Source organism: Coregonus clupeaformis, chromosome 12 (genome assembly GCF_020615455.1).
Source record: "Coregonus clupeaformis isolate EN_2021a chromosome 12, ASM2061545v1, whole genome shotgun sequence".
In the NCBI taxonomy this organism is placed as follows: Eukaryota; Metazoa; Chordata; class Actinopteri; order Salmoniformes; family Salmonidae; genus Coregonus; species Coregonus clupeaformis.
Genome location: NC_059203.1, coordinates 25,797,727 through 25,816,558, shown reverse-complemented (window position 1 = coordinate 25,816,558; position 18,832 = coordinate 25,797,727). Strand labels below are relative to the sequence as shown.

Sequence of the window (18,832 nt, the reverse complement as noted above, 5' to 3'; positions counted from 1 at the left end):
AACAGACACTAGGTAGCAACTTACATCTGTGAATATGACATTTTATTTGCATTAGTGAGGGAGAGATTGTCGAGTGATCTTGTTCTTTTGTCGCAACCTATGAACATACTTGTCTGAAAACTAATATACCTGAGCTTGACAGTCTGGCCAAAATAAAACAGTAACAAGAGCGAAAACACAAGCCTTTGCCAGTACAAACACACAGAGATAACATGACCCTCAATTGTTTTAAGAGGCTTGACCATCATACAACAGAAAATAAAACAGAAACTGTGTTTAAGGCAACCTTTTACTTGTCCGAGAATGACTAGTACAATGAGAGCACTGACTTGACATCAGCAACTATACGCACACATTGTTGTATGAGCTCAGTAACTTACAGGCCAACAACATTACACACAGAAATAAAAGTATGTTTTTCATTGAAATTATAGTTTCTATTGATTCTGATGAGTGAATTATAAGCAGACTGCAGGTATAGATGCAAAAATGTAGTACAGACAAATATGATTAGGGCAGAGTCAGAATATTCTTTTTGTTTCACACTAAAGCTCAATTCTCCCAAAACACTTAATTGCTGTATGTGGACCTGGCACAGTGCAGAACGTGCTACACAAAGAAAGTTGTTAGTGTAAAGTTGTTCTTGTGTTAGAAGGTAATTTTAAAAGAAATTAGAAAATAATTAAGTAAACTTAAAACATGTCCTTAGATTCTAGATATGAACACGCTTTGGACAGCCCCACATTAACAGTCAAAATCAACTTTAAACACATTATGTATAGATTAATTTTTTATATGTAGACTAATAAAAAAACATTTAGAAACAGGCCGTAGGACTAAAACCACTAATTGTCATTTAGCTGTGGTTGTCCACATGCTAGTATTGGAGTACTGTAGGTCTTCTTCAGTTAGAGAGAGGTTTCACATCAGGCACACCATTGAACAAACACTAGCAGAAAAACTGCTGGACAGCAGTCAAAACAACATCTTTAGAATTACTACTTTTTTGGGACAATATCACATCAATACTTTTCTTCATTAAGGGTCATCAATACTTGGCATTTTAGTTTTCGTTGAGCATTTGGAGCAAAATGCAACGCTTCAGTATCTGAGAGGGCAGAGGTGCAACAGGACAAGAACATTATAAACGGCTACAAAATTGAAAAGCAAGAAAACTGCAGATTAAAAAAATACATATATGTTAAACATTAAACTATAACTTTTTCAAAAGCAATATTAGACAGGATATACAGAATAGTATGCCCAAGACAACCACTAGCAATCCTGCATGTGGTGCTATAAGTGTTGTGTAATGTTTGTGGCTTTGGAGACAAATGCTTGAGCAATTTGAGGGAAGCAAGGCTCGAGACACTATTTGTATCCTTTACAATAATTTGTTTTAAGCCATTGATCGGGGGCACCCTAAAATAACATGTTGTTTACATATGTAATGTTTTACAGAAGCATCATAATTTAAATTCAATCATAATTATTGCAAGGTTAATAACACCACTTATGCAAGATTGATAGATATGCCAGGTGAGGAATTTTGAAATAATAGACAATAGTTAGATATTTATGAAATTGAAAAGTGAGGTTATGCAAATATTACAAAATGATCTACCTATCCATCTATCTATATATAATAAAGACAACACTCCTCCAAAACAAAACTGAAAGCAGACCGACATCCTGTGTAAATGACTTCCTATGCTCTACAGTTCCTTGTAGAGAACGAACAAACACCATCAACACATTAAATGTTTGTTTTAAAGTTCAATAACAAACTTATTAAATGAATAAGGTAGCACCTATTCAAGCCCATTGCAGTCTTCTTGCACTAATTGACCCTCTCTCGCACAGAGGAGAGCACTCAGTACATTTCCTATGTGACCATTCATTGCAGAAAAAGGGACAAATTATTTTTGTCCAGGAATCTGACTACTGTAACAAGATTAAATCAACACAAATTGCACAAAGCAGCGATGGAAAATAACTTAATAATAACACCTCATTATATTTCATCTATCCCCTTATTCACTTGGTTTGAACCTCTACTGGTAATAGATCCACCCCAACACATTTTAAAAAGGGTAAAGAGAGCGACGACTAGCCATCTAACATGAAGAAAGACTGAGAGAAAGAAAGGGCAGAGAGAGAAAGAGGGGGGGGGAGAAGAGAGCGCGAAAGAGTGTAATGGCGTCCGTGTCCTCACTGAAGGGTGGAGGGGGTCAGTGGCTTGATTCTGAAGACAAAGATGTGAAGATGGGAGGCGATCTGGTTGCAAACACTGACACAGTAACGCACCAAGTCAACGAAAGACAGGATCTGCAGACGGAAAGCGGAAGAGGAGACAATGAAGAGTCAGAAAACAAGATAACTTGATCGACATAACTGTACATAATGGTCCCTGTGAGTAGATGGATGGATGATGCCAAAGTATGAAAGGGTTTTGCTATTAGTTACAAATAAACGCGGCATTAGACTGAAAACATGCCTCTGAAAAACACACAGTAAGTCAGTGTTGCATGTGAAATGACTGATGGTTCATTTAAAAAAGATAAATGTTCATGTGAACACATGCTGTAGATTGCATGCCCTCTTACATTGTTGTGGAATGACTTCACCCTGGCCTTGCTCAGGTACTATGGACCTCTATACCATGGAAGTGTGTGTGTGTACTCACCATTGCAATCCACAGCACCAGGTATTCATCAATAAAACTGTTGAAATACTGGTCCAGGAACAGCAGGCCTGGCCCCAGGAATGCTATATCATGTAGATGCATCTCACTCTTTGTCATATGTGCTACCTGAAACAAACAAGACAAAGGCAAGAGTCGTGGTTTAAAATCAGCAAGCACATTAACATTGATGACATTCATTAAATTCATACACATTCTTCCATCAAGCACATTTACATCAACAGAACAATGTTCAGGGTGGACAGGTATTGCATTACACCAATAAGCAGCACACCACACTTACAACTAATTTGTTGGTGATCTTGGCCGACACGAAGCCAAAGGCCAGGATATAAACACAGGGGTGCTTCTCAAAGAGCTGGATAGCTGACTTCTTATAGATCATCATGGCCAGGATTATTACAGAGCCTATATGTAACACAGGAGACAGGACACTGGTTCCCTGGAGAGGAGAGAGAAAGAAGAGTCCAAATCAGTGGACATTATTAATAGGCCTAGATGATATGCGAGTGCCATGTGAGTGCAGCTAGGTGAAAGAAAACACACAGTAAGGAATGCTGGTGTGTACAACCAGGTGTTAAGTCATAATATACAGTAAGTCCCCCAAAGGAAAACAATTGTGGCCCCGCCTAAAATAAATATTTCCAAGTGACAAACACTCATATCGCTCGGCCAACTGAATTGAGATCAGGTCCAACAGTCTTAATACACATCCTTAATTTCCTCAGAAGATAATAGACAGCTCATGGCAAATGGATGAAACAGGCAAACAAGCATGTAGGCATCAAGCCAGCATCATCACCTAGAAAGTAGATTGTCATAGACTTCATAGTAATTGTAAACTACATTGTGTCACCGTTGGTAAACATTTATTTGGGAAAATTCTCCCTAGGCATTTCTGTAGATCTTAAAACGGACTGGATGGATGTGAGCAATACATCAAAAGAATACACAGAGACCGTCAGAGGGAAAGGTGGGGACTACCATTTTGCTTAGGCCTATTCAGTTCTTTATGAAGGTCAGGGACAAGGCTACAAGCCGATTGTAGACTTACTGCTATTGTGGATCCATTTTTGCCCACACCTCCGGTAAATATAACCCGGAAGTAATTAGTACAGGAAAAGATAGCCCCTAAGAAAGTGCAGATGGCTGGAACTATTTTCATCTGTATGTTTATGACTGGGATCTGTGGAGGTGAGAGAGCAATATATAAATGTATTACAAACAACCAGTCAACACCATCAGTGTTCAGTACATTTCACAACTCTAAACATTGTTGTTAGATGGTTAATTTCATTCAAAAAACAATTTCATTACTCTGTTTAATATAGTAAGGAATCACACTGTACACAGAATTAGAACGTAGCAATGCGGGCAGCGCGACCATTATATTACCAGTGTTACTGTTTCATCATTCAGTTATGCCATTCATTTCAGTTACCAAAAGGCAATCAGTGGAAATTTGAGCCAATCAGAATTACCAGTGACTGCCAAAAAGCGGATCCTCCCACGGCGGCCAACAAATACATGATTATAATGAAGATTTGCACCTCAGTCACATCAATGCTGAGAGGAGCAGGCAGAGAGCAAGAGGTTAGTCAGAACAGTCATCAACACTGTCCATAAGCACAGCGCTGCACTACAGTCTCTTCACCCAAACACTAACCACAGCTCTCCCAGTCAAAGATGTCAATCATGATGCACTTATGGCAAACATACAGTACCAGTCAAAGGTTTGGACACACCTACTCATTCAATGGTTTTTCTTTATTTTTACTATTTTCTACATTGTATAATAATAGTGAAGACATCAAAACTATGAAATAACACATATGGAATCATATAGTAATCAAAAAAATTGTTAAACTAATCAAAATATATTTTATATTTGAGATTCTTCAAATAGCCACCTTTTGCCTTGATGACAGCTTTGCACACTCTTGGCATTCTCTCAACCAGCTTCACCTGGAATGCTTTTCCAACAGTTTTGAAGGAGTTCCCACATATGCTGAGCACTTGTTGGCTGCTTTTCCTTCACTCTGCGGTCCAACTCATCCCAAACCATCTCAATTGGGTTGAGGTCGGGGGATTGTGGAGGCCAGGTCATCTGATGCAGCAGTCCATCACTCTCCTTCTTGGTAAAATAGCTCTTACACATCCTGGAGGTGTGTTGGGTCATTGTCCTGTTGAAAAACAAATGATGGGATTGTGTATCGCTGTGGTAGCCATGCTGGTTAAGTGTGCCTTGAATTCTAAATAAATCACAGACAGTGTCACCAGCAAAGATCCCCCACACCATCACACCTCCTCCTCCATGCTTCACGGTGGAAACCACACTGGCAGAGATAATCCGTTCACCTACTCTGCGTCTTACAAAGACACAGCGGTTGGAACCAAAAATCTCAAATTTGGACTCATCAGACCAAAGGACAGATTTCCACCGGTCTAATGTCCATTGCTTGTGTTTCTTGGCCCAAGCAAGTCTCTTCTTCTTGTTGGTGTCCTTTAGTAGTCGTTTCTTTGCAGCAATTCGACCATGAAGGCCTGATTCACGCAGTCTCCTCTGAACAGTTGATGTTGAGATGTGTCTGTTACTTGAACTCTGTGAAGCATTTTTGGTCTGCAATCTGAGGTGCAGTTAACTCTAATGAACTTACCCTTTGCAGCAGAGGTAACTCTGGGTCTTCCTTTCCTGTGGCGGTCCTCACGAGAGGCAGTTTCATCATAGCGCTTGATGGTTTTTGCGACTGCACTTGAAGAAACTTTCAAAGTTCTTTACATTTTCAGGATTGACAGACCTTCATGTCTTAAAGTAATGATGGACTGTAGTTTCTCTTTGCTTATTTGAGCTGTTCTTGCCATAATATGGACTTGGTCTTTTACCAAATAGGGCTATCTTCTGTATACCACCCCTACCTTGTCACAACACAACTGATTGGCTCAAACGCATTAAGAAGGAAAGAAATTCCACAAATTAACAAGGCATACCTGTTAATTGAAATGCATTCCAGGTGACTACCTCATGAAGCTGGTTGAGAGAATGCCAAGAGTGTGCAAAGCTGACATCAAGGCAAAGGGTGGCTACTTTGAAGAATCTCAAATATATTTTGAGTTGTTTAACACTTTTTTGGTTACTACATGATTCCATATGTGTGTTATTTCATAGTTTTGATGTCTTCACTATTATTCTACAATGTAGAAAATAGTAAAAATAAATAAAGACCCTGGACTGAGTAGGTGTATCCAAACTTTTGACTTGTACTGTATACACTGAGTTTACAAAACATTAAGGACACCTGCTCTTTCCATGACATAGTATGATTCCCTGATGAAGGTTAAATAAAAAATAGACTGACCAGATGAATCCAGGTGAAAGATATGATCCCTTATTGATGTCACTTGATAAATCCACTTCAAAGTCAGTGTAGATGAAGGGGAGGAGACAGGTTAAAGAAGGATGTATAAGCCTTGAGACATGGATTGTGTATGTGTGCCATTCAGAGGGTGAATGGGCAAGACAAAATATAAGTGCCTTTGAACGGGGTATGGTAGTAGGTGCCAGGCACACCAGTTTGTGTCAAGAACTGCAACACTGCTGGGTTTTTCACCCTCAACAGTTTCCCATGTGTATCAAGAATGGTCCACCACTCAAAGAACATCCAGCAAACTTGACACAATTGTGGGAAGCATTGGAGTCAACATGCGCCAGCATCCCTGTGGAACGGATTCGACACCTTGTAGAGTCCATGCCCCGATGAATTGAGGCTGTTCCGAGGGCAAAAGTGAAAGGGGTGCAACTCAGTATTAGGAAGGTGTTCATAATGTTTTGTACACTCAGTGTATGTTTTGGCATTCTTTCAGTAGCATGGATCTGGTCCGTTTCTACTCATGAAATGGTTTGTTTTCAGACCAGACAAGTGCAAAGATTTCCTCCCTCCCATTAGCTGGTGGCTAGAGGTCAGTGTGTGGGGAAGCAGGGATCTAATTGGCTGAGGCTCACTGCACATCTGTCAGGCCAAGATGCTGTCCGTCAGAGATTTACCGTCACGTTCCACAGGAAGGGGCCTACAGTGGCTGTCAGCATCTGTAACAGCGCTAGACAGATCTGTAACTCTGTAATGTCAAATCTACACACACAGAAAATTTTTCAAAATGCACTCCACTTTGACAACAAATGATCTAAATACTTTATCATACGGATGCTTACACACACACATTTTAGAAACCTTTTCCTGTGACCTCGGATCACAAGGTAAACTTGAGTTCAGACAGCATTAAACACAATAGAGTGTGACTACTTAGGAACTAGCATAGTGTTCCCCAATGGAGACATTAAAGATGCAGTCCGGGATCTTAAGCACTTACAAATTCGTAACATATTGTACGAATTGGAATTCGTAACGTATCATACTACGTCATGGATGTCTCCTGAGTGGCGCAGTGGTCTAAGGCACTGCATCGCAGTGCTAACTGTGCCACTAGAGATCCTGGTTCGAATCCAGGCTCTGTCGCAGCCGGCCGCGACCGGGAGACTCATGGGCGGCGCACAATTGGCCCAGCGTCGTCCAGGGTAGGGGAGGGAATGGCCGGCAGGGATGTAGCTCAGTTGATAGAGCATGGCGTTTGCAACGCCAGGGTTGTGGGTTCGATTCCCACGGGGGGCCAGTATAAAAAAAAAAAAAATGTATTCACTAACTGTAAGTCGCTCTGGATAAGAGCGTCTGCTAAATGACTAAAATGTAAAATGTAAAATGTAATGGATGACATAGTACACCATTTTCGGGGACCCATTTTGGCTCATGAGCACTACTTTCAAAACTACTGGCTGAAATTATACAAAAGCTTAGTAAGTAGCCAACTAGTAAGTAAGTAGCCAACTAGTAAGTAGCCTAACTATCCAGCTGAGGCCATGGGGGACCACTCTTTGACCCACAATCTGGGAATGCCCTTGAGAACACCTGACGCTCTTAGCTACACTAGAACATGCAGGGTAGATCCTATCCTTCGCCATTCCTTCTAACCCATCACTTACCTCTCCCTTAATTCCCCATATCCACTCCCTCACCTACTACCAGCATCACTCTACTTCTCTAAACCCACTCTTCTCCCTCCTCCCCACTCCCACTGTTGCCAACTCACTCTTCTATAAATGCAGACACACTCACATGCCGAAGCGCAGGGTGCCGGAGACATAGGTCTGCCAATGGGCACAGTAGAACATGAACATGCCAGCGAAACAGCAGAAAAACATCCAGTCAGGGTTGGTGCCCAGCTGCACTGCTATACTGGTGCCCAGGACCACAAACACTGAGAGAGAGAGTGAGAGAGAGAGGAAATGGAAACAGAGTCAATTAAATCCTAATAAGGCAAACAAACTTATATGGAACACACACACACACACACAGAGGGGCAGCTGTACCTGTGGAGAGGGAGTCACAGCCGTGGTCAAACAGTTCACCCAGCGGAGAGCTGCTATTAGTTCGTCTGGCCTGCTTCCCATCAATGGCATCCAATGATTGGTACACAAACAGGCCCACCGCACACAGCAGATATGCCCACAGAGGTGCCTGAAGAAAAAGGACGACACCAAATTGGGTGACTTAATAAACACTTTAAAAAATACCTTCCTTCCTCCCAATGGATTTATTTTTGGGTTATGATAGGGTAATCTCACAAGGCATTTATAAGTTGTGTTCTTAGAGAATCAGTGGGTATTATCATAAATAGAGCCTCATCTGACATAAAACGTGATCTTCTGGCAGCTATAGGCTACTGCTACACAAAGGAGAGATGTTTGAACTTGAGTAAAAGAGGTTGATGTGTGGTTTGTTTCCCTCTAAATAGCTTTGGAACAGAGCAGGGCGTTGTCCTTCATTAGTCAACCAGCATGGAGAGAGTTTCACAGCGTCATCAGTGTTGCATGCCATCATTTCCTGTCCCTTCTCACTGGGTCTACGATGAGCTGACAGCAGTTTATACACCAACCAAAACCAACTGGAATATGGCACGTCCTGGCCTACAACTTAGAGGCTTGCCAAAATGGCATTCATATAAATAACCCTGTTATTGCAGAGCAGCTCATAGCCTCACACATTAAGCTTTTTATTAATTCAGGCCCAAGGGCCAAAAACAGGGATTTGGGGAGTGGGAGAGAAGTAAGGGGGTTATGAAAGAGGACTTGGCTTTTAGTGCCAAGGGGTTGGCATGGGGATGTTGAAAAGTAGAGCAGGGTGGAAATATCTGCTGACTGCCTCTGTGTTCTCAGTGAACATATGATTATGAATTCAATAATCATTCAATCATTCAGGGCTGTGAAACTAAGAGGCCCTAGAGCAAGTGTACTTTCTGTTCAAACACAACACAGTGACAAACTCAGCCCGGAGAACACCCTGTATCAGCTGCACTGTTTACTCATAAAACACTAATACACCCACGGGGCAGGTTGTCTTAAACACTCCTGACCTGGGCCATCAGAAACAGGACACTGACTAGTCCAGCATGTTAAGTAAATACCAACTTCTCTAGGCTATGAAACAGTGCTGCCACTAATGTTTTAGCACTTTAACTATCACACCTCCAACCTGTTAACATAATTATCACCTGTTATGTCAGGTGTTGCTTACAACAATGAGTATGGATATTATAAAAGGCATTGTGACATAGAGATTCTCCCTCCAGAACTAGTACCATACCCAGCTTGTTTTCACTGTGATAAACTCAACTGAATTCTCTCTAGTCTAGCGAGTCCAGCAAATGACATTCTCTGTTTTGCCCTCCTCCATTGCTCCACATTGTGAGCAAATATGCGCACAGAGTGATTTCTCAACCTTTGTCCTACAAAGGAAACAGAGGAGAGGGTAGAGAACTTCAGAGACAGAGCTCTATTTAAAGAAGGGGAAAACAAGTCACGCTCGTCATCAAATCCTGTAGATCTTCCGAATTACAACTACTCTAACCCACCTTTTAGTTGCCGACAGTTGAAGCTGTGGCCTGTTTAGCAGCACAGGGGAAGTCAGGTGACACAGCAGTGCTCTTCAAATCTGCCTCCTGGAGACCCACAGGGGGTACAGGCTTTTGTTCCAGCCCAGCACTAACACACTGGATTCAACTAATCAACTAATTATCAAGCCCTTGATTAATTCAATAAAGTTTGATACTGCTGAGCTGGAACAGAAGCCTGCACCCCCTGTGGGTCCCAGGGCCAGGATGAAAGAACACCTGCATTAAAGAGACTCCTAAGATGAGAACATGTTGTTTTGCCTTGCGGATAATGCTTGATCTACTTTTCAAAGTTATTTGTGGATTAAATTCAAACGGTTAAATATGCAGTCAGCTGCTAGCTGGAATTGTAGGGATAATAAACATGTTGTTTTCTTCCATGGTTAGACCGGCTTCTATAACAAATAAGTAGATTATATAAGTTAATGTTTACAGTGACTAAGTCTGTTTTTGTGAGCCTCATACACTTGGCTCATGTGCAATTCCACGGTAACAGAATGAATGTGATATGTTTGTGCCGTCATTCTGTTACCAAACTTTGCATCTGCACTATTCTTCAAGTAAATGCGTTTTTGTAAAATGTTCAGTGGAAATTGTTTACTAGTAGTTCTTGTGCATAGAGTTGCATGGTTTGTTTAACTTTGCAATCATTGGTTTTTGTTTGGCCCACATTTTAAAGTGAAAAAGCTGAGTCTCAGCATCATTCTGTTACCATGGAATTTCCCTCATACACTGGTGTTGTGGACTTGTAGGAAAACAGCCAGAGCTGAACAAACAACGCACATGGTGGTTTATAGATGCGGTAAAGAGGTCAATTAAACTCGACCAAAACAATGGAATTGCCATGGAAACGCTTGGGGGAAAGGGCCGTGGGGGAAAGATCCCAAATCTCCCCATTACCCCCCAGCAAAATGGGCCTGCGTTTAGGATATTGTTTATGTGTGCATTTTATACTATGTTGAGGTAGAAATCAGAGTATAAAGCTTGTATGGATGTCAACCCCAACAGATGTTCATGTCATGGTCATTAAATCAACTGCATTACAATTAACTACTGACTACCACCACCGATTTCTGTATGCTAGCTATGCTACCAGCTTATACAAAGGGGAATTAGCATTTAGCAGTCACTTCTTCTAAACCTGAAAAGGGGACAACTTCTACATGTTATGCAGCGAAAACAGCCAAATCGGACTTAAATAACCACATTGTGGGCCTGTTACAATACATAAATCATGACGGGTTTGACGAATACCCACTTTGTTAGATCATATTTGTTGAATGTACGCCAATCTGGTCAATAGAACGTCCATTGACTCTTACCGCATCTATAGACAAACAAAATGCATTATATCGCATTAGGCTGTTTTGTATGCCTCTTAGTTTGAATGTAATCTAATTTTATGTACATTAAAGTCTGATATCATAAATTAAATTCCCTTATGGAAAGACAAAGTTATCCTAGGTTTTCAGTTCTAGATGGAAACGACTAAGCTTAACAGTTTGCATGTTTTGCTGTCTCCTCTCTATTCCCAGTCCTTAGTGTGCACTCATCTCTGCAGTGCTGTGGTGTGTGTGCCGGGGAAGGGGAATGGGGCCTGGGTATCAGGTGCAGACTAGCTGTAACCTGAGAGCTATGGGCACGGGATGTTCATCCAGAACAGAAAGCCTGAGCTATTCCAAACTCTCAACAGCACAGAGATGGTAAACAAACAAACAGCCAGACAAACTGACCATAGAAACCATTGCTAACAGAAAACACATTCACAGAACCTTGAGACAAAATAACTGATGGAAGGAGAATGCTTGCTAGAGTAAAAAAAACAATGCATATGTTATAGGAAGTATGAACCCCTGGTAATGTTGTATTGAATGTTTGTTTGTAGCTTTAGAGATCAACATAAAAGGTGTTTTCAAACATCTGAGCAACACTGTAGCTGCACTGTTCAATCATCTGACTGTCTACAATGACAACTTTATTTCAGTCTACCCGGACAGGTAAATACAATACGGTAGCACTTTACTTGAACCCTCCAACCATACCTGTCCAATGGCACTAAGCCAGGCAGTGTATAACCAACCTGTTCAGTGGCTGTGGGGCAGGACAATAGTACGTACAACTCGGTCCTCTGGACCCCAAGGTTTTTGCCCTAGCATTACACAGCTGATTCAAATAATCAACTAATCATCAAGCTTTGATAATTTGAATCAGCTGTGCAGTGTTAGGGCAAAAACCAAAACGTGCACCCCTTGGGGTCCCGAGGACTGTGTTTGGGAAATGCTGACATACACCCTACCTGAATAGGTGCTGTATTGTTGCCATTGTTACCTGTTCAGTGGCGGTGGGACAGTAGTAGACCAGCACCAGGGTGGTGAATACGTTGGTGGCCAGACCCACGATGGTGATGAGGTTGGGGGCGATCCAGGCGGGCACACGGCCCACCAGCCACTCCCAGTAACGCTGCATCAGAGGCTCCAGCAGGGAGCGACCTGTACTGCTGTACCTGTAGAGAGGGAACCAGGACCCCATAACGAGACAGTAGGAACTAGAATCAATCAACCAGATTTAACACAATTGAAGCATTTTTCATCCTAAAGTGTTTGATGTAACACTAAGTACAAAACACATACTGTGTGATCATCACGTCAAAGCTAAATAAGGATATGATTGATCTTAGGTTTTACTATGACAGTACCTGTGTTCCTCCAGTCTCTTCAGCTGTTGGCGGTCGAGCGGGGGAGTGGGCAGCTCAATCAGCCTGCGCAGGGCTCCAGGGGCCAGCCAGCAGGCCGCCTCCATGCCCACACCCTGCCCAGGATCCCTCTCCTTGACTGGCCCTCGGCGTGTCCGAACACCCCCCTGCTGCTGCTGGTACCCAGTGGTGCTCATGGCCCTGCTAGCACGGGGCCCTCTGCCTCAGGCTGCCTCAGCCTCTGGCTCTGCCTCCCCCACCACTCGCTGGGGCTGGGGATCCACAATGGAGTTGCACACTGATGGGTGGAAGAGGAGAGAACAGGTAATGTGATGTGAGGTTGGCTCACATGAAGGCTAGGTGCTGAAATGGGTCTTGGAGTTTAGTTGACTCTAGTACTCATCTCTCACCAGCTGCTTCTTTAACTGTTTTATTTAACTAATTTCATCTCATACAAGTTCTCACTTGAGTGAAAGTAAAAGAAAGGATGTGGTGGGTGGGATGGCTAGAAAAAGAGTTGAGAATGAAAGAGAATAAGAATTAACCATAGCCCGGCTTGACTCTACACAGGGGTCCTATCTATTGCACACACCTTCCTGTTCACCCAGTTCTGAGTTATAAAACACTGTTCAGCCACACCCCTAAAGACGCAATGGGGCAGGATATGGCAGGTCCTGCCCTCACAATCCACTAAACACGAGGCTTCCCAAACAAATCTTAGCCACTGAGAAGTCCATATCATCAGAGTCACCATATGCAAACAGTAACCAAAGAAATTCCTCTACAACAGTGGTGCCTAAACTTGGTCAGACCCTTTTCTTGTGACCCCACCGACCAAACCAATGTTTGGCCAATGTTGCAGACCTTGTTTATAGCAAAGCAACAAATGTATCAATGATGCAGAAACAGTCAGTCAGTCAGACCCCCAGGTCATTCAAGGCCACCAGGCTTAACTAGTTTCCACTTGTAGCACCATCATAAAAGTATTGCAAAGTAACTGAGTTTGATACTGACATCAATGAATATCGAAGACAAAGGGGAGATCAATGGGAATGGATAGCAAACATATGAAATACAAATGTGCTGCGACACTGCCTCTGAAACCTGTCTGTCTAAGCAGTCCCACTGTAAATGACAGGCAGTCTGGAACAGTGACGTCCCGGCCAACTAGCTAGCTAGCTGGCTGGCTGGCTAACAGCACTTGCAAATGCCAACATGACACATAGTTAGCTCATGATACCTATCACTCGATGAAATTACAACGTAGCTAACCGCCGATGTTTCCTTCACCGATCTCACAAAAAAAACTAGCTTTCTTGCTAGTTAACGTTAGTTAACAGTAGGATATCAGCTTGCCAAGGAGCCGCTGACCTGGCTAGTAAAGAGGGCAGGGTGTCCGACGGTCGAGGCACTTCACAGTGCGTCGAATGACTCCTTGGTAGGGTTGTAGCAGCAGTCTTCCCGTTTACGGTGTAGAAAAGGTGCGACTACCCTCGGCGAGCGTTATTGCAGGTAGGAACAACAACACGTCGGGTCCCGCTAACGGTTCTTCTTTAAATTTTATCGGCGAATCGCAACCAACTGACAGGTGCATACACCGCCACCTACTGTACTGGAGTGTGAGGCCAGTCACGACCTATCTATACCACTATATTCTCTTAACTACCCTGAATTTCTAATAAAATAAAATAAATTCCCTACAAACTTCACTACTCCCATCACCCCCACCCTAAATCCTTCCCGTCCAACAACATAATTGATCCACTATTGTTCCTACATTATCTTCTTCACACCACTGTTTATTTTCTTCTATCAGGCTAAGATCAACATGTGGTCTAAAACCACGGTGGCACATTTCCTATTGCCACAGATGGCCCTATGACAATATCTCTGAGTCCATATTCATCAACCCTAATCTCTGGGCAAAAACCACTCTTTTGATATCGTTCATATTCCCAGCAGTCTTCCAAAACAGTCAGTATAGGATGATCTACCGTACTACCCTTCAGTCTTGCCCCGTATGCCAGAGCTAGCTTAACTCATTTAAGGGATAGTGGCATTTCCCCAGTATCTACTTGTAAACCCTCAACCGGTATAGTTTTAAATGCACCATCGCACATCCTGAGTGCCCTTGTTTGCATCCTATCAAGGCGCAACAGCGATGTAAAACCATATACAAAGCACCCATAATCTATGGACGATCTCATCAAAGTACGATAAATATTCAGTAAAGATTGCCTATCTGCCCCCCAATCATGCCCAATTATTGTCCTCATAAGTTTTAATATTTTCTTACATTTAGTCTCAAAACATTTAATATGACGTCTTCATGTAAGCTTTTACATTTACATTTTTTACATTTTAGTCATTTAGCAGACGCTCTTATCCAGAGCGACTTACAGGAGCAATTAGGGTTAAGTGCCTTGCTCAAGGGCACATCGACAGATTTTTCACCTAGTCGGCTCGGGGATTAGAACCAGCGACCTTTCGATTACTGGCACAACGCTCTTAACCACTAAGCTACCTGCCGCCCCAAATCATCAAACCTGCCGCCCCTTTTCATCAAACCTTAGCCCCAAATACTTAATTCTGTTACCCTTTCCATTCATTCTCCATATAATTGAACACTGACATCTTCCTTAATCATTTTGTTAGCGAACAACATTTGGCAATATTTAGATAACGATAACTTGAAACAACAACATTTTCTCTATTACATGAGGAATATTCCTTCTTCTTTTCCAAATGGCACCATCATCTGCATATAACACTGCCCCTATACCCTGTCCGTTATCCCCAAAGATATAATCAATCGTCAAGGTGAATAAGATAGGACTAATAGCACTACCCTGTGGTGTTCCATTTTCCACCTCATATTCTTTTGATACCTTCCAGGTCAGGAGGAGTTTGGAGTTTCGGTCAAACAAGAAATCCATAATCCAGTTATACATTCTCCCACTAATACCCATTCCCTTCAATTTAATCTGTAGACCTTCCCGCCACATTGTATCATATGCTTTTTCAATATCAAAATATACTATTGACATCAGTTCCTTCATTGCCAAAGCTTTGGTCACCTCAGTACTAACTTTAACTAATGCATCAAGGGTAGTCCTTCCTTTTCTGAATCCACTCTGGTATGGACTTAATAGACCCCTATGTTCCAGATAATACATTAATCTTCCTACAATCAACTTGTCCATTCATTTAAAGATATTTGATGTAAGTGCAATAGGTCTATAACTAGCAGGACTGGATGGATCTTTACCAGGCTTCACAAAAGGCAAAACCATAGCACATTTCCATCCGGATGATAGCACCCCTGTCCTCCATATTTTGTTAAATAAACTCAAAATCTTTCACAAAACTTCTGTAGGCAGATGTTTAAACATAATGTAGCATAATCACTCCTCACCTGGAGCAGTGCAACCACACCCCTCTAAAGCCCTCGTTATTTCAATCATGGTGAATTCAGCATCCACTGATTCTCCAGAATCACACATCTTACGCTATACATTTTCATGCATTCTTAGTTTTTCTTCCTTGCATAATTTACATTCATCACTTAGACTGTCAACTTTATGCACTGCTGCAAAAGCTCTTCCTAGAGTGTCTGCTTTTTCTTTGTTAGAAACAGCCATAACATCTTTCTCAGCTAACACAGGTATCTGTAATGTCCTTCCTTTCCCCATCATCCTCTTTAACATTTTCCACACATCCCCCAGTTGTTTCCCTTCCTATAGAAGAACATAATTCCTGCCATGCACCTTTCTTTGCGTTCTTAATGACTTTCCTAGCCAACGCTCTCTTTCTCTTCAATTTAAGCCTACTAGAAAGTGTGTGCCCTCAGGCCTGGAGGGAAGCAAAAGTTATTCCCCTACCTAAGAATAGTAAAGCCCCCTTAACTGGCTCAAATAGCTGACCAATCAGCCTGTTACCAACCCTTAGTAAACTTCTGGAAAAAATTGTGTTTGACTAGATAAAATGCTATTTTACAGCACGCTTATAGGGAAGGACATTCAACAAGCACAGCACTTATACAAATGACTGATGATTGGCTGAGAGAAATTGATGACAAAAATATTGTGGGGGCTGTTTTCTTAGACTTTAGCGTGGCTTTTGACATTATCGATCATAGTCTGTTGCTGGAAAAACATATGTGTTATGGCTTTACTCCCCCTGCTATATTGTGGATCAAGAGTTACCTGTCTAACAGAACACAGAGGGTGTTCTTTAATGGAAGCCTCTCCAACAAAATCCAGGTAGAATCAGGAATTCCCCAGGGCAGCTGTCTAGGCCCCTTACTTTTTTCAATCTTTACTAACGACATGCCACTGGCTTTGAGTAAAGCCAGTGTGTCTATGTATGCGGATGACTCAACACTATACACGTCAGCTACCACAGCGACTGAAATGACAGCAACACTTAACAAAGAGTTGCAGTTAGTTTCAGAATGGGTGGCAAGGAATATGTCAGTCCTAAATACTTCAACAACTAAAAGCATTGTATTTGGGACAAATCATTTACTAAATGTAATGAATAATGTGGAAATTGAGCAAGTTGAGGAGACTAAATTGCTTGCAGTAACCTTGGATTGTAAACTGTCATGGTCAAAACATATTCATACAACAGTAGCTAGGATGGGGAGAAGTCTGTCTATAATAAAGCGCTGCTCTGCATTCTTAACAGCACTATCAACAAGGCAGGTCCTACAGGCCCTAGTTTTGTCGGACCTGGACTACTGTTCAGTTGTGTGGTCAGGTGCCACAAAGAGGGAAAATTGCAATTGGCTCAGAACAGGGCAGCACGGCTGGCCCTTGGATGTACACAGAGAGCTAATATTAATAATATGCATGTCAATCTCTCCTGGCTCAAAGTGGAGGAGAGATTGACTTCATCAATACTTGTATTTGTGTGAGGTATTGACATGTTGAATGAACCCATGCATACCCACAAGACATGCCACCAGAGGTCTCTTCACAGTCCCCAAGTCAAGAACAGACCATGGGAGGCGCATAGTACTACATATAGAGCCATGACTACACAGAACTCTATTCCACATCAAGTAACTCATGCCAGCAATAAAATTATATTTAAAAACAGATAAAAATACACCTTATGGAACAGCGGGGACTGTGAAGCAACACAAACAGACACATGCAAACAAACACACGATAACATATGTAAACATGGATTTTGGATTATAGATATGTGGCAGTAGAGTAGAGGCCTGAGGGCACACACTTAATATGTTGTGAAATGGGTTATGAATGTATTGTAATGTTTTTAAAATGTATAACTGCCTTAATGTTTGGGATGAGTTGGACCACAGAGTGAAGGAAAAGCAGCCAACAAGTGCTCAGCATATGTGGGAACTCCTTCAAGACTGTTGGAAAAGCATTCCTCATGAAGCTGGTTGAGAGAATGCCAAGAGTGTGCAAAGCTGTCATCAAGGCAAAGGGGTGGCTACTTTGAAGAATCTCAAATATAAAATATATTTTGATTTGTTTAACACTTTTTTGGTTACTACATGATTCCATATGTGTTATTTCATAGTTTTGATGTCTTCACTATTATTCTACAATGTAGAAAATAGTAAAAATAAAATAAAGCCCTGGAATGAGTAGGTGTGTCCACATTTTTTGACTGGTACTGTACGTCAAGATTTACAGTGGGGGAAAAAAGTATTTAGTCAGCCACCAATTGTGCAAGTTCTCCCACTTAAAAAGATGAGAGAGGCCTGTAATTTTCATCATAGGTACACGTCAACTATGACAGACAAAATTAGATTTTTTTTCTCCAGAAAATCACATTGTAGGATTTTTGCAAATTATGGTGGAAAATAAGTATTTGGTCAATAACAGAAGTTTCTCAATACTTTGTTATATACACTTTGTTGGCAATGACACAGGTCAAACGTTTTCTGTAAGTCTTCACAAGGTTTTCACACACTGTTGCTGGTATTTTGGCCCATTCCTCCATGCAGATCTCCTCTAGAGCAGTGATGTTTTGGGGCTGTCGCTGGGCAACACTGACTTTCAACTCCCTCCAAAGATTTTCTATGGGGTTGAGATCTGGAGACTGGCTAGGCCACTCCAGGACCTTGAAATGCTTCTTACGAAGCCACTCCTTCGTTGCCCGGGCGGTGTGTTTGGGATCATTGTCATGCTGAAAGACCCAGCCACGTTTCATCTTCAATGCCCTTGCTGATGGAAGGAGGTTTTCACTAAAAATCTCACGATACATGGCCTCATTCATTCTTTCCTTTACACGGATCAGTCGTCCTGGTCCCTTTGCAGAAAAACAGCCCCAAAGCATGATGCTTCCACCCCCATGCTTCACAGTAGGTATGGTGTTCTTTGGATGCAACTCAGCATTCTTTGTCCTCCAAACACGACAAGTTGAGTTTTTACCAAAAAGTTATATTTTGGTTTCAT

General features: G+C 41.9%; 1 protein-coding gene across 2 annotated transcripts; it reads right to left on the bottom strand.

The window, feature by feature from the left end:
- Positions 1-20: 20 nt before the first annotated feature.
- LOC121578120 (choline/ethanolaminephosphotransferase 1) lies at positions 21-13,944 on the bottom strand. Of its 2 annotated transcripts, none has more exons than XM_041892232.2 (10): positions 13,767-13,944; positions 12,399-12,693; positions 12,032-12,206; positions 8,124-8,271; positions 7,870-8,011; positions 6,747-6,831; positions 3,759-3,890; positions 2,988-3,146; positions 2,687-2,812; positions 21-2,328 (listed from the first exon to the last, which is right to left on the bottom strand). In XM_041892232.2, exons 2-10 carry the CDS (start codon positions 12,590-12,592, stop codon positions 2,212-2,214), a joined length of 1,278 nt encoding a protein of 425 aa, XP_041748166.1. In that variant the 5' UTR covers positions 12,593-12,693; positions 13,767-13,944; the 3' UTR covers positions 21-2,211. The 2 variants fall into 2 exon arrangements, with proteins under 2 accessions (XP_041748166.1, XP_041748164.1); XM_041892230.2 differs by lacking the exon at positions 6,747-6,831 and adding an exon at positions 4,186-4,270.
- Between the last annotated feature and the right edge of the window lie 4,888 nt (positions 13,945-18,832).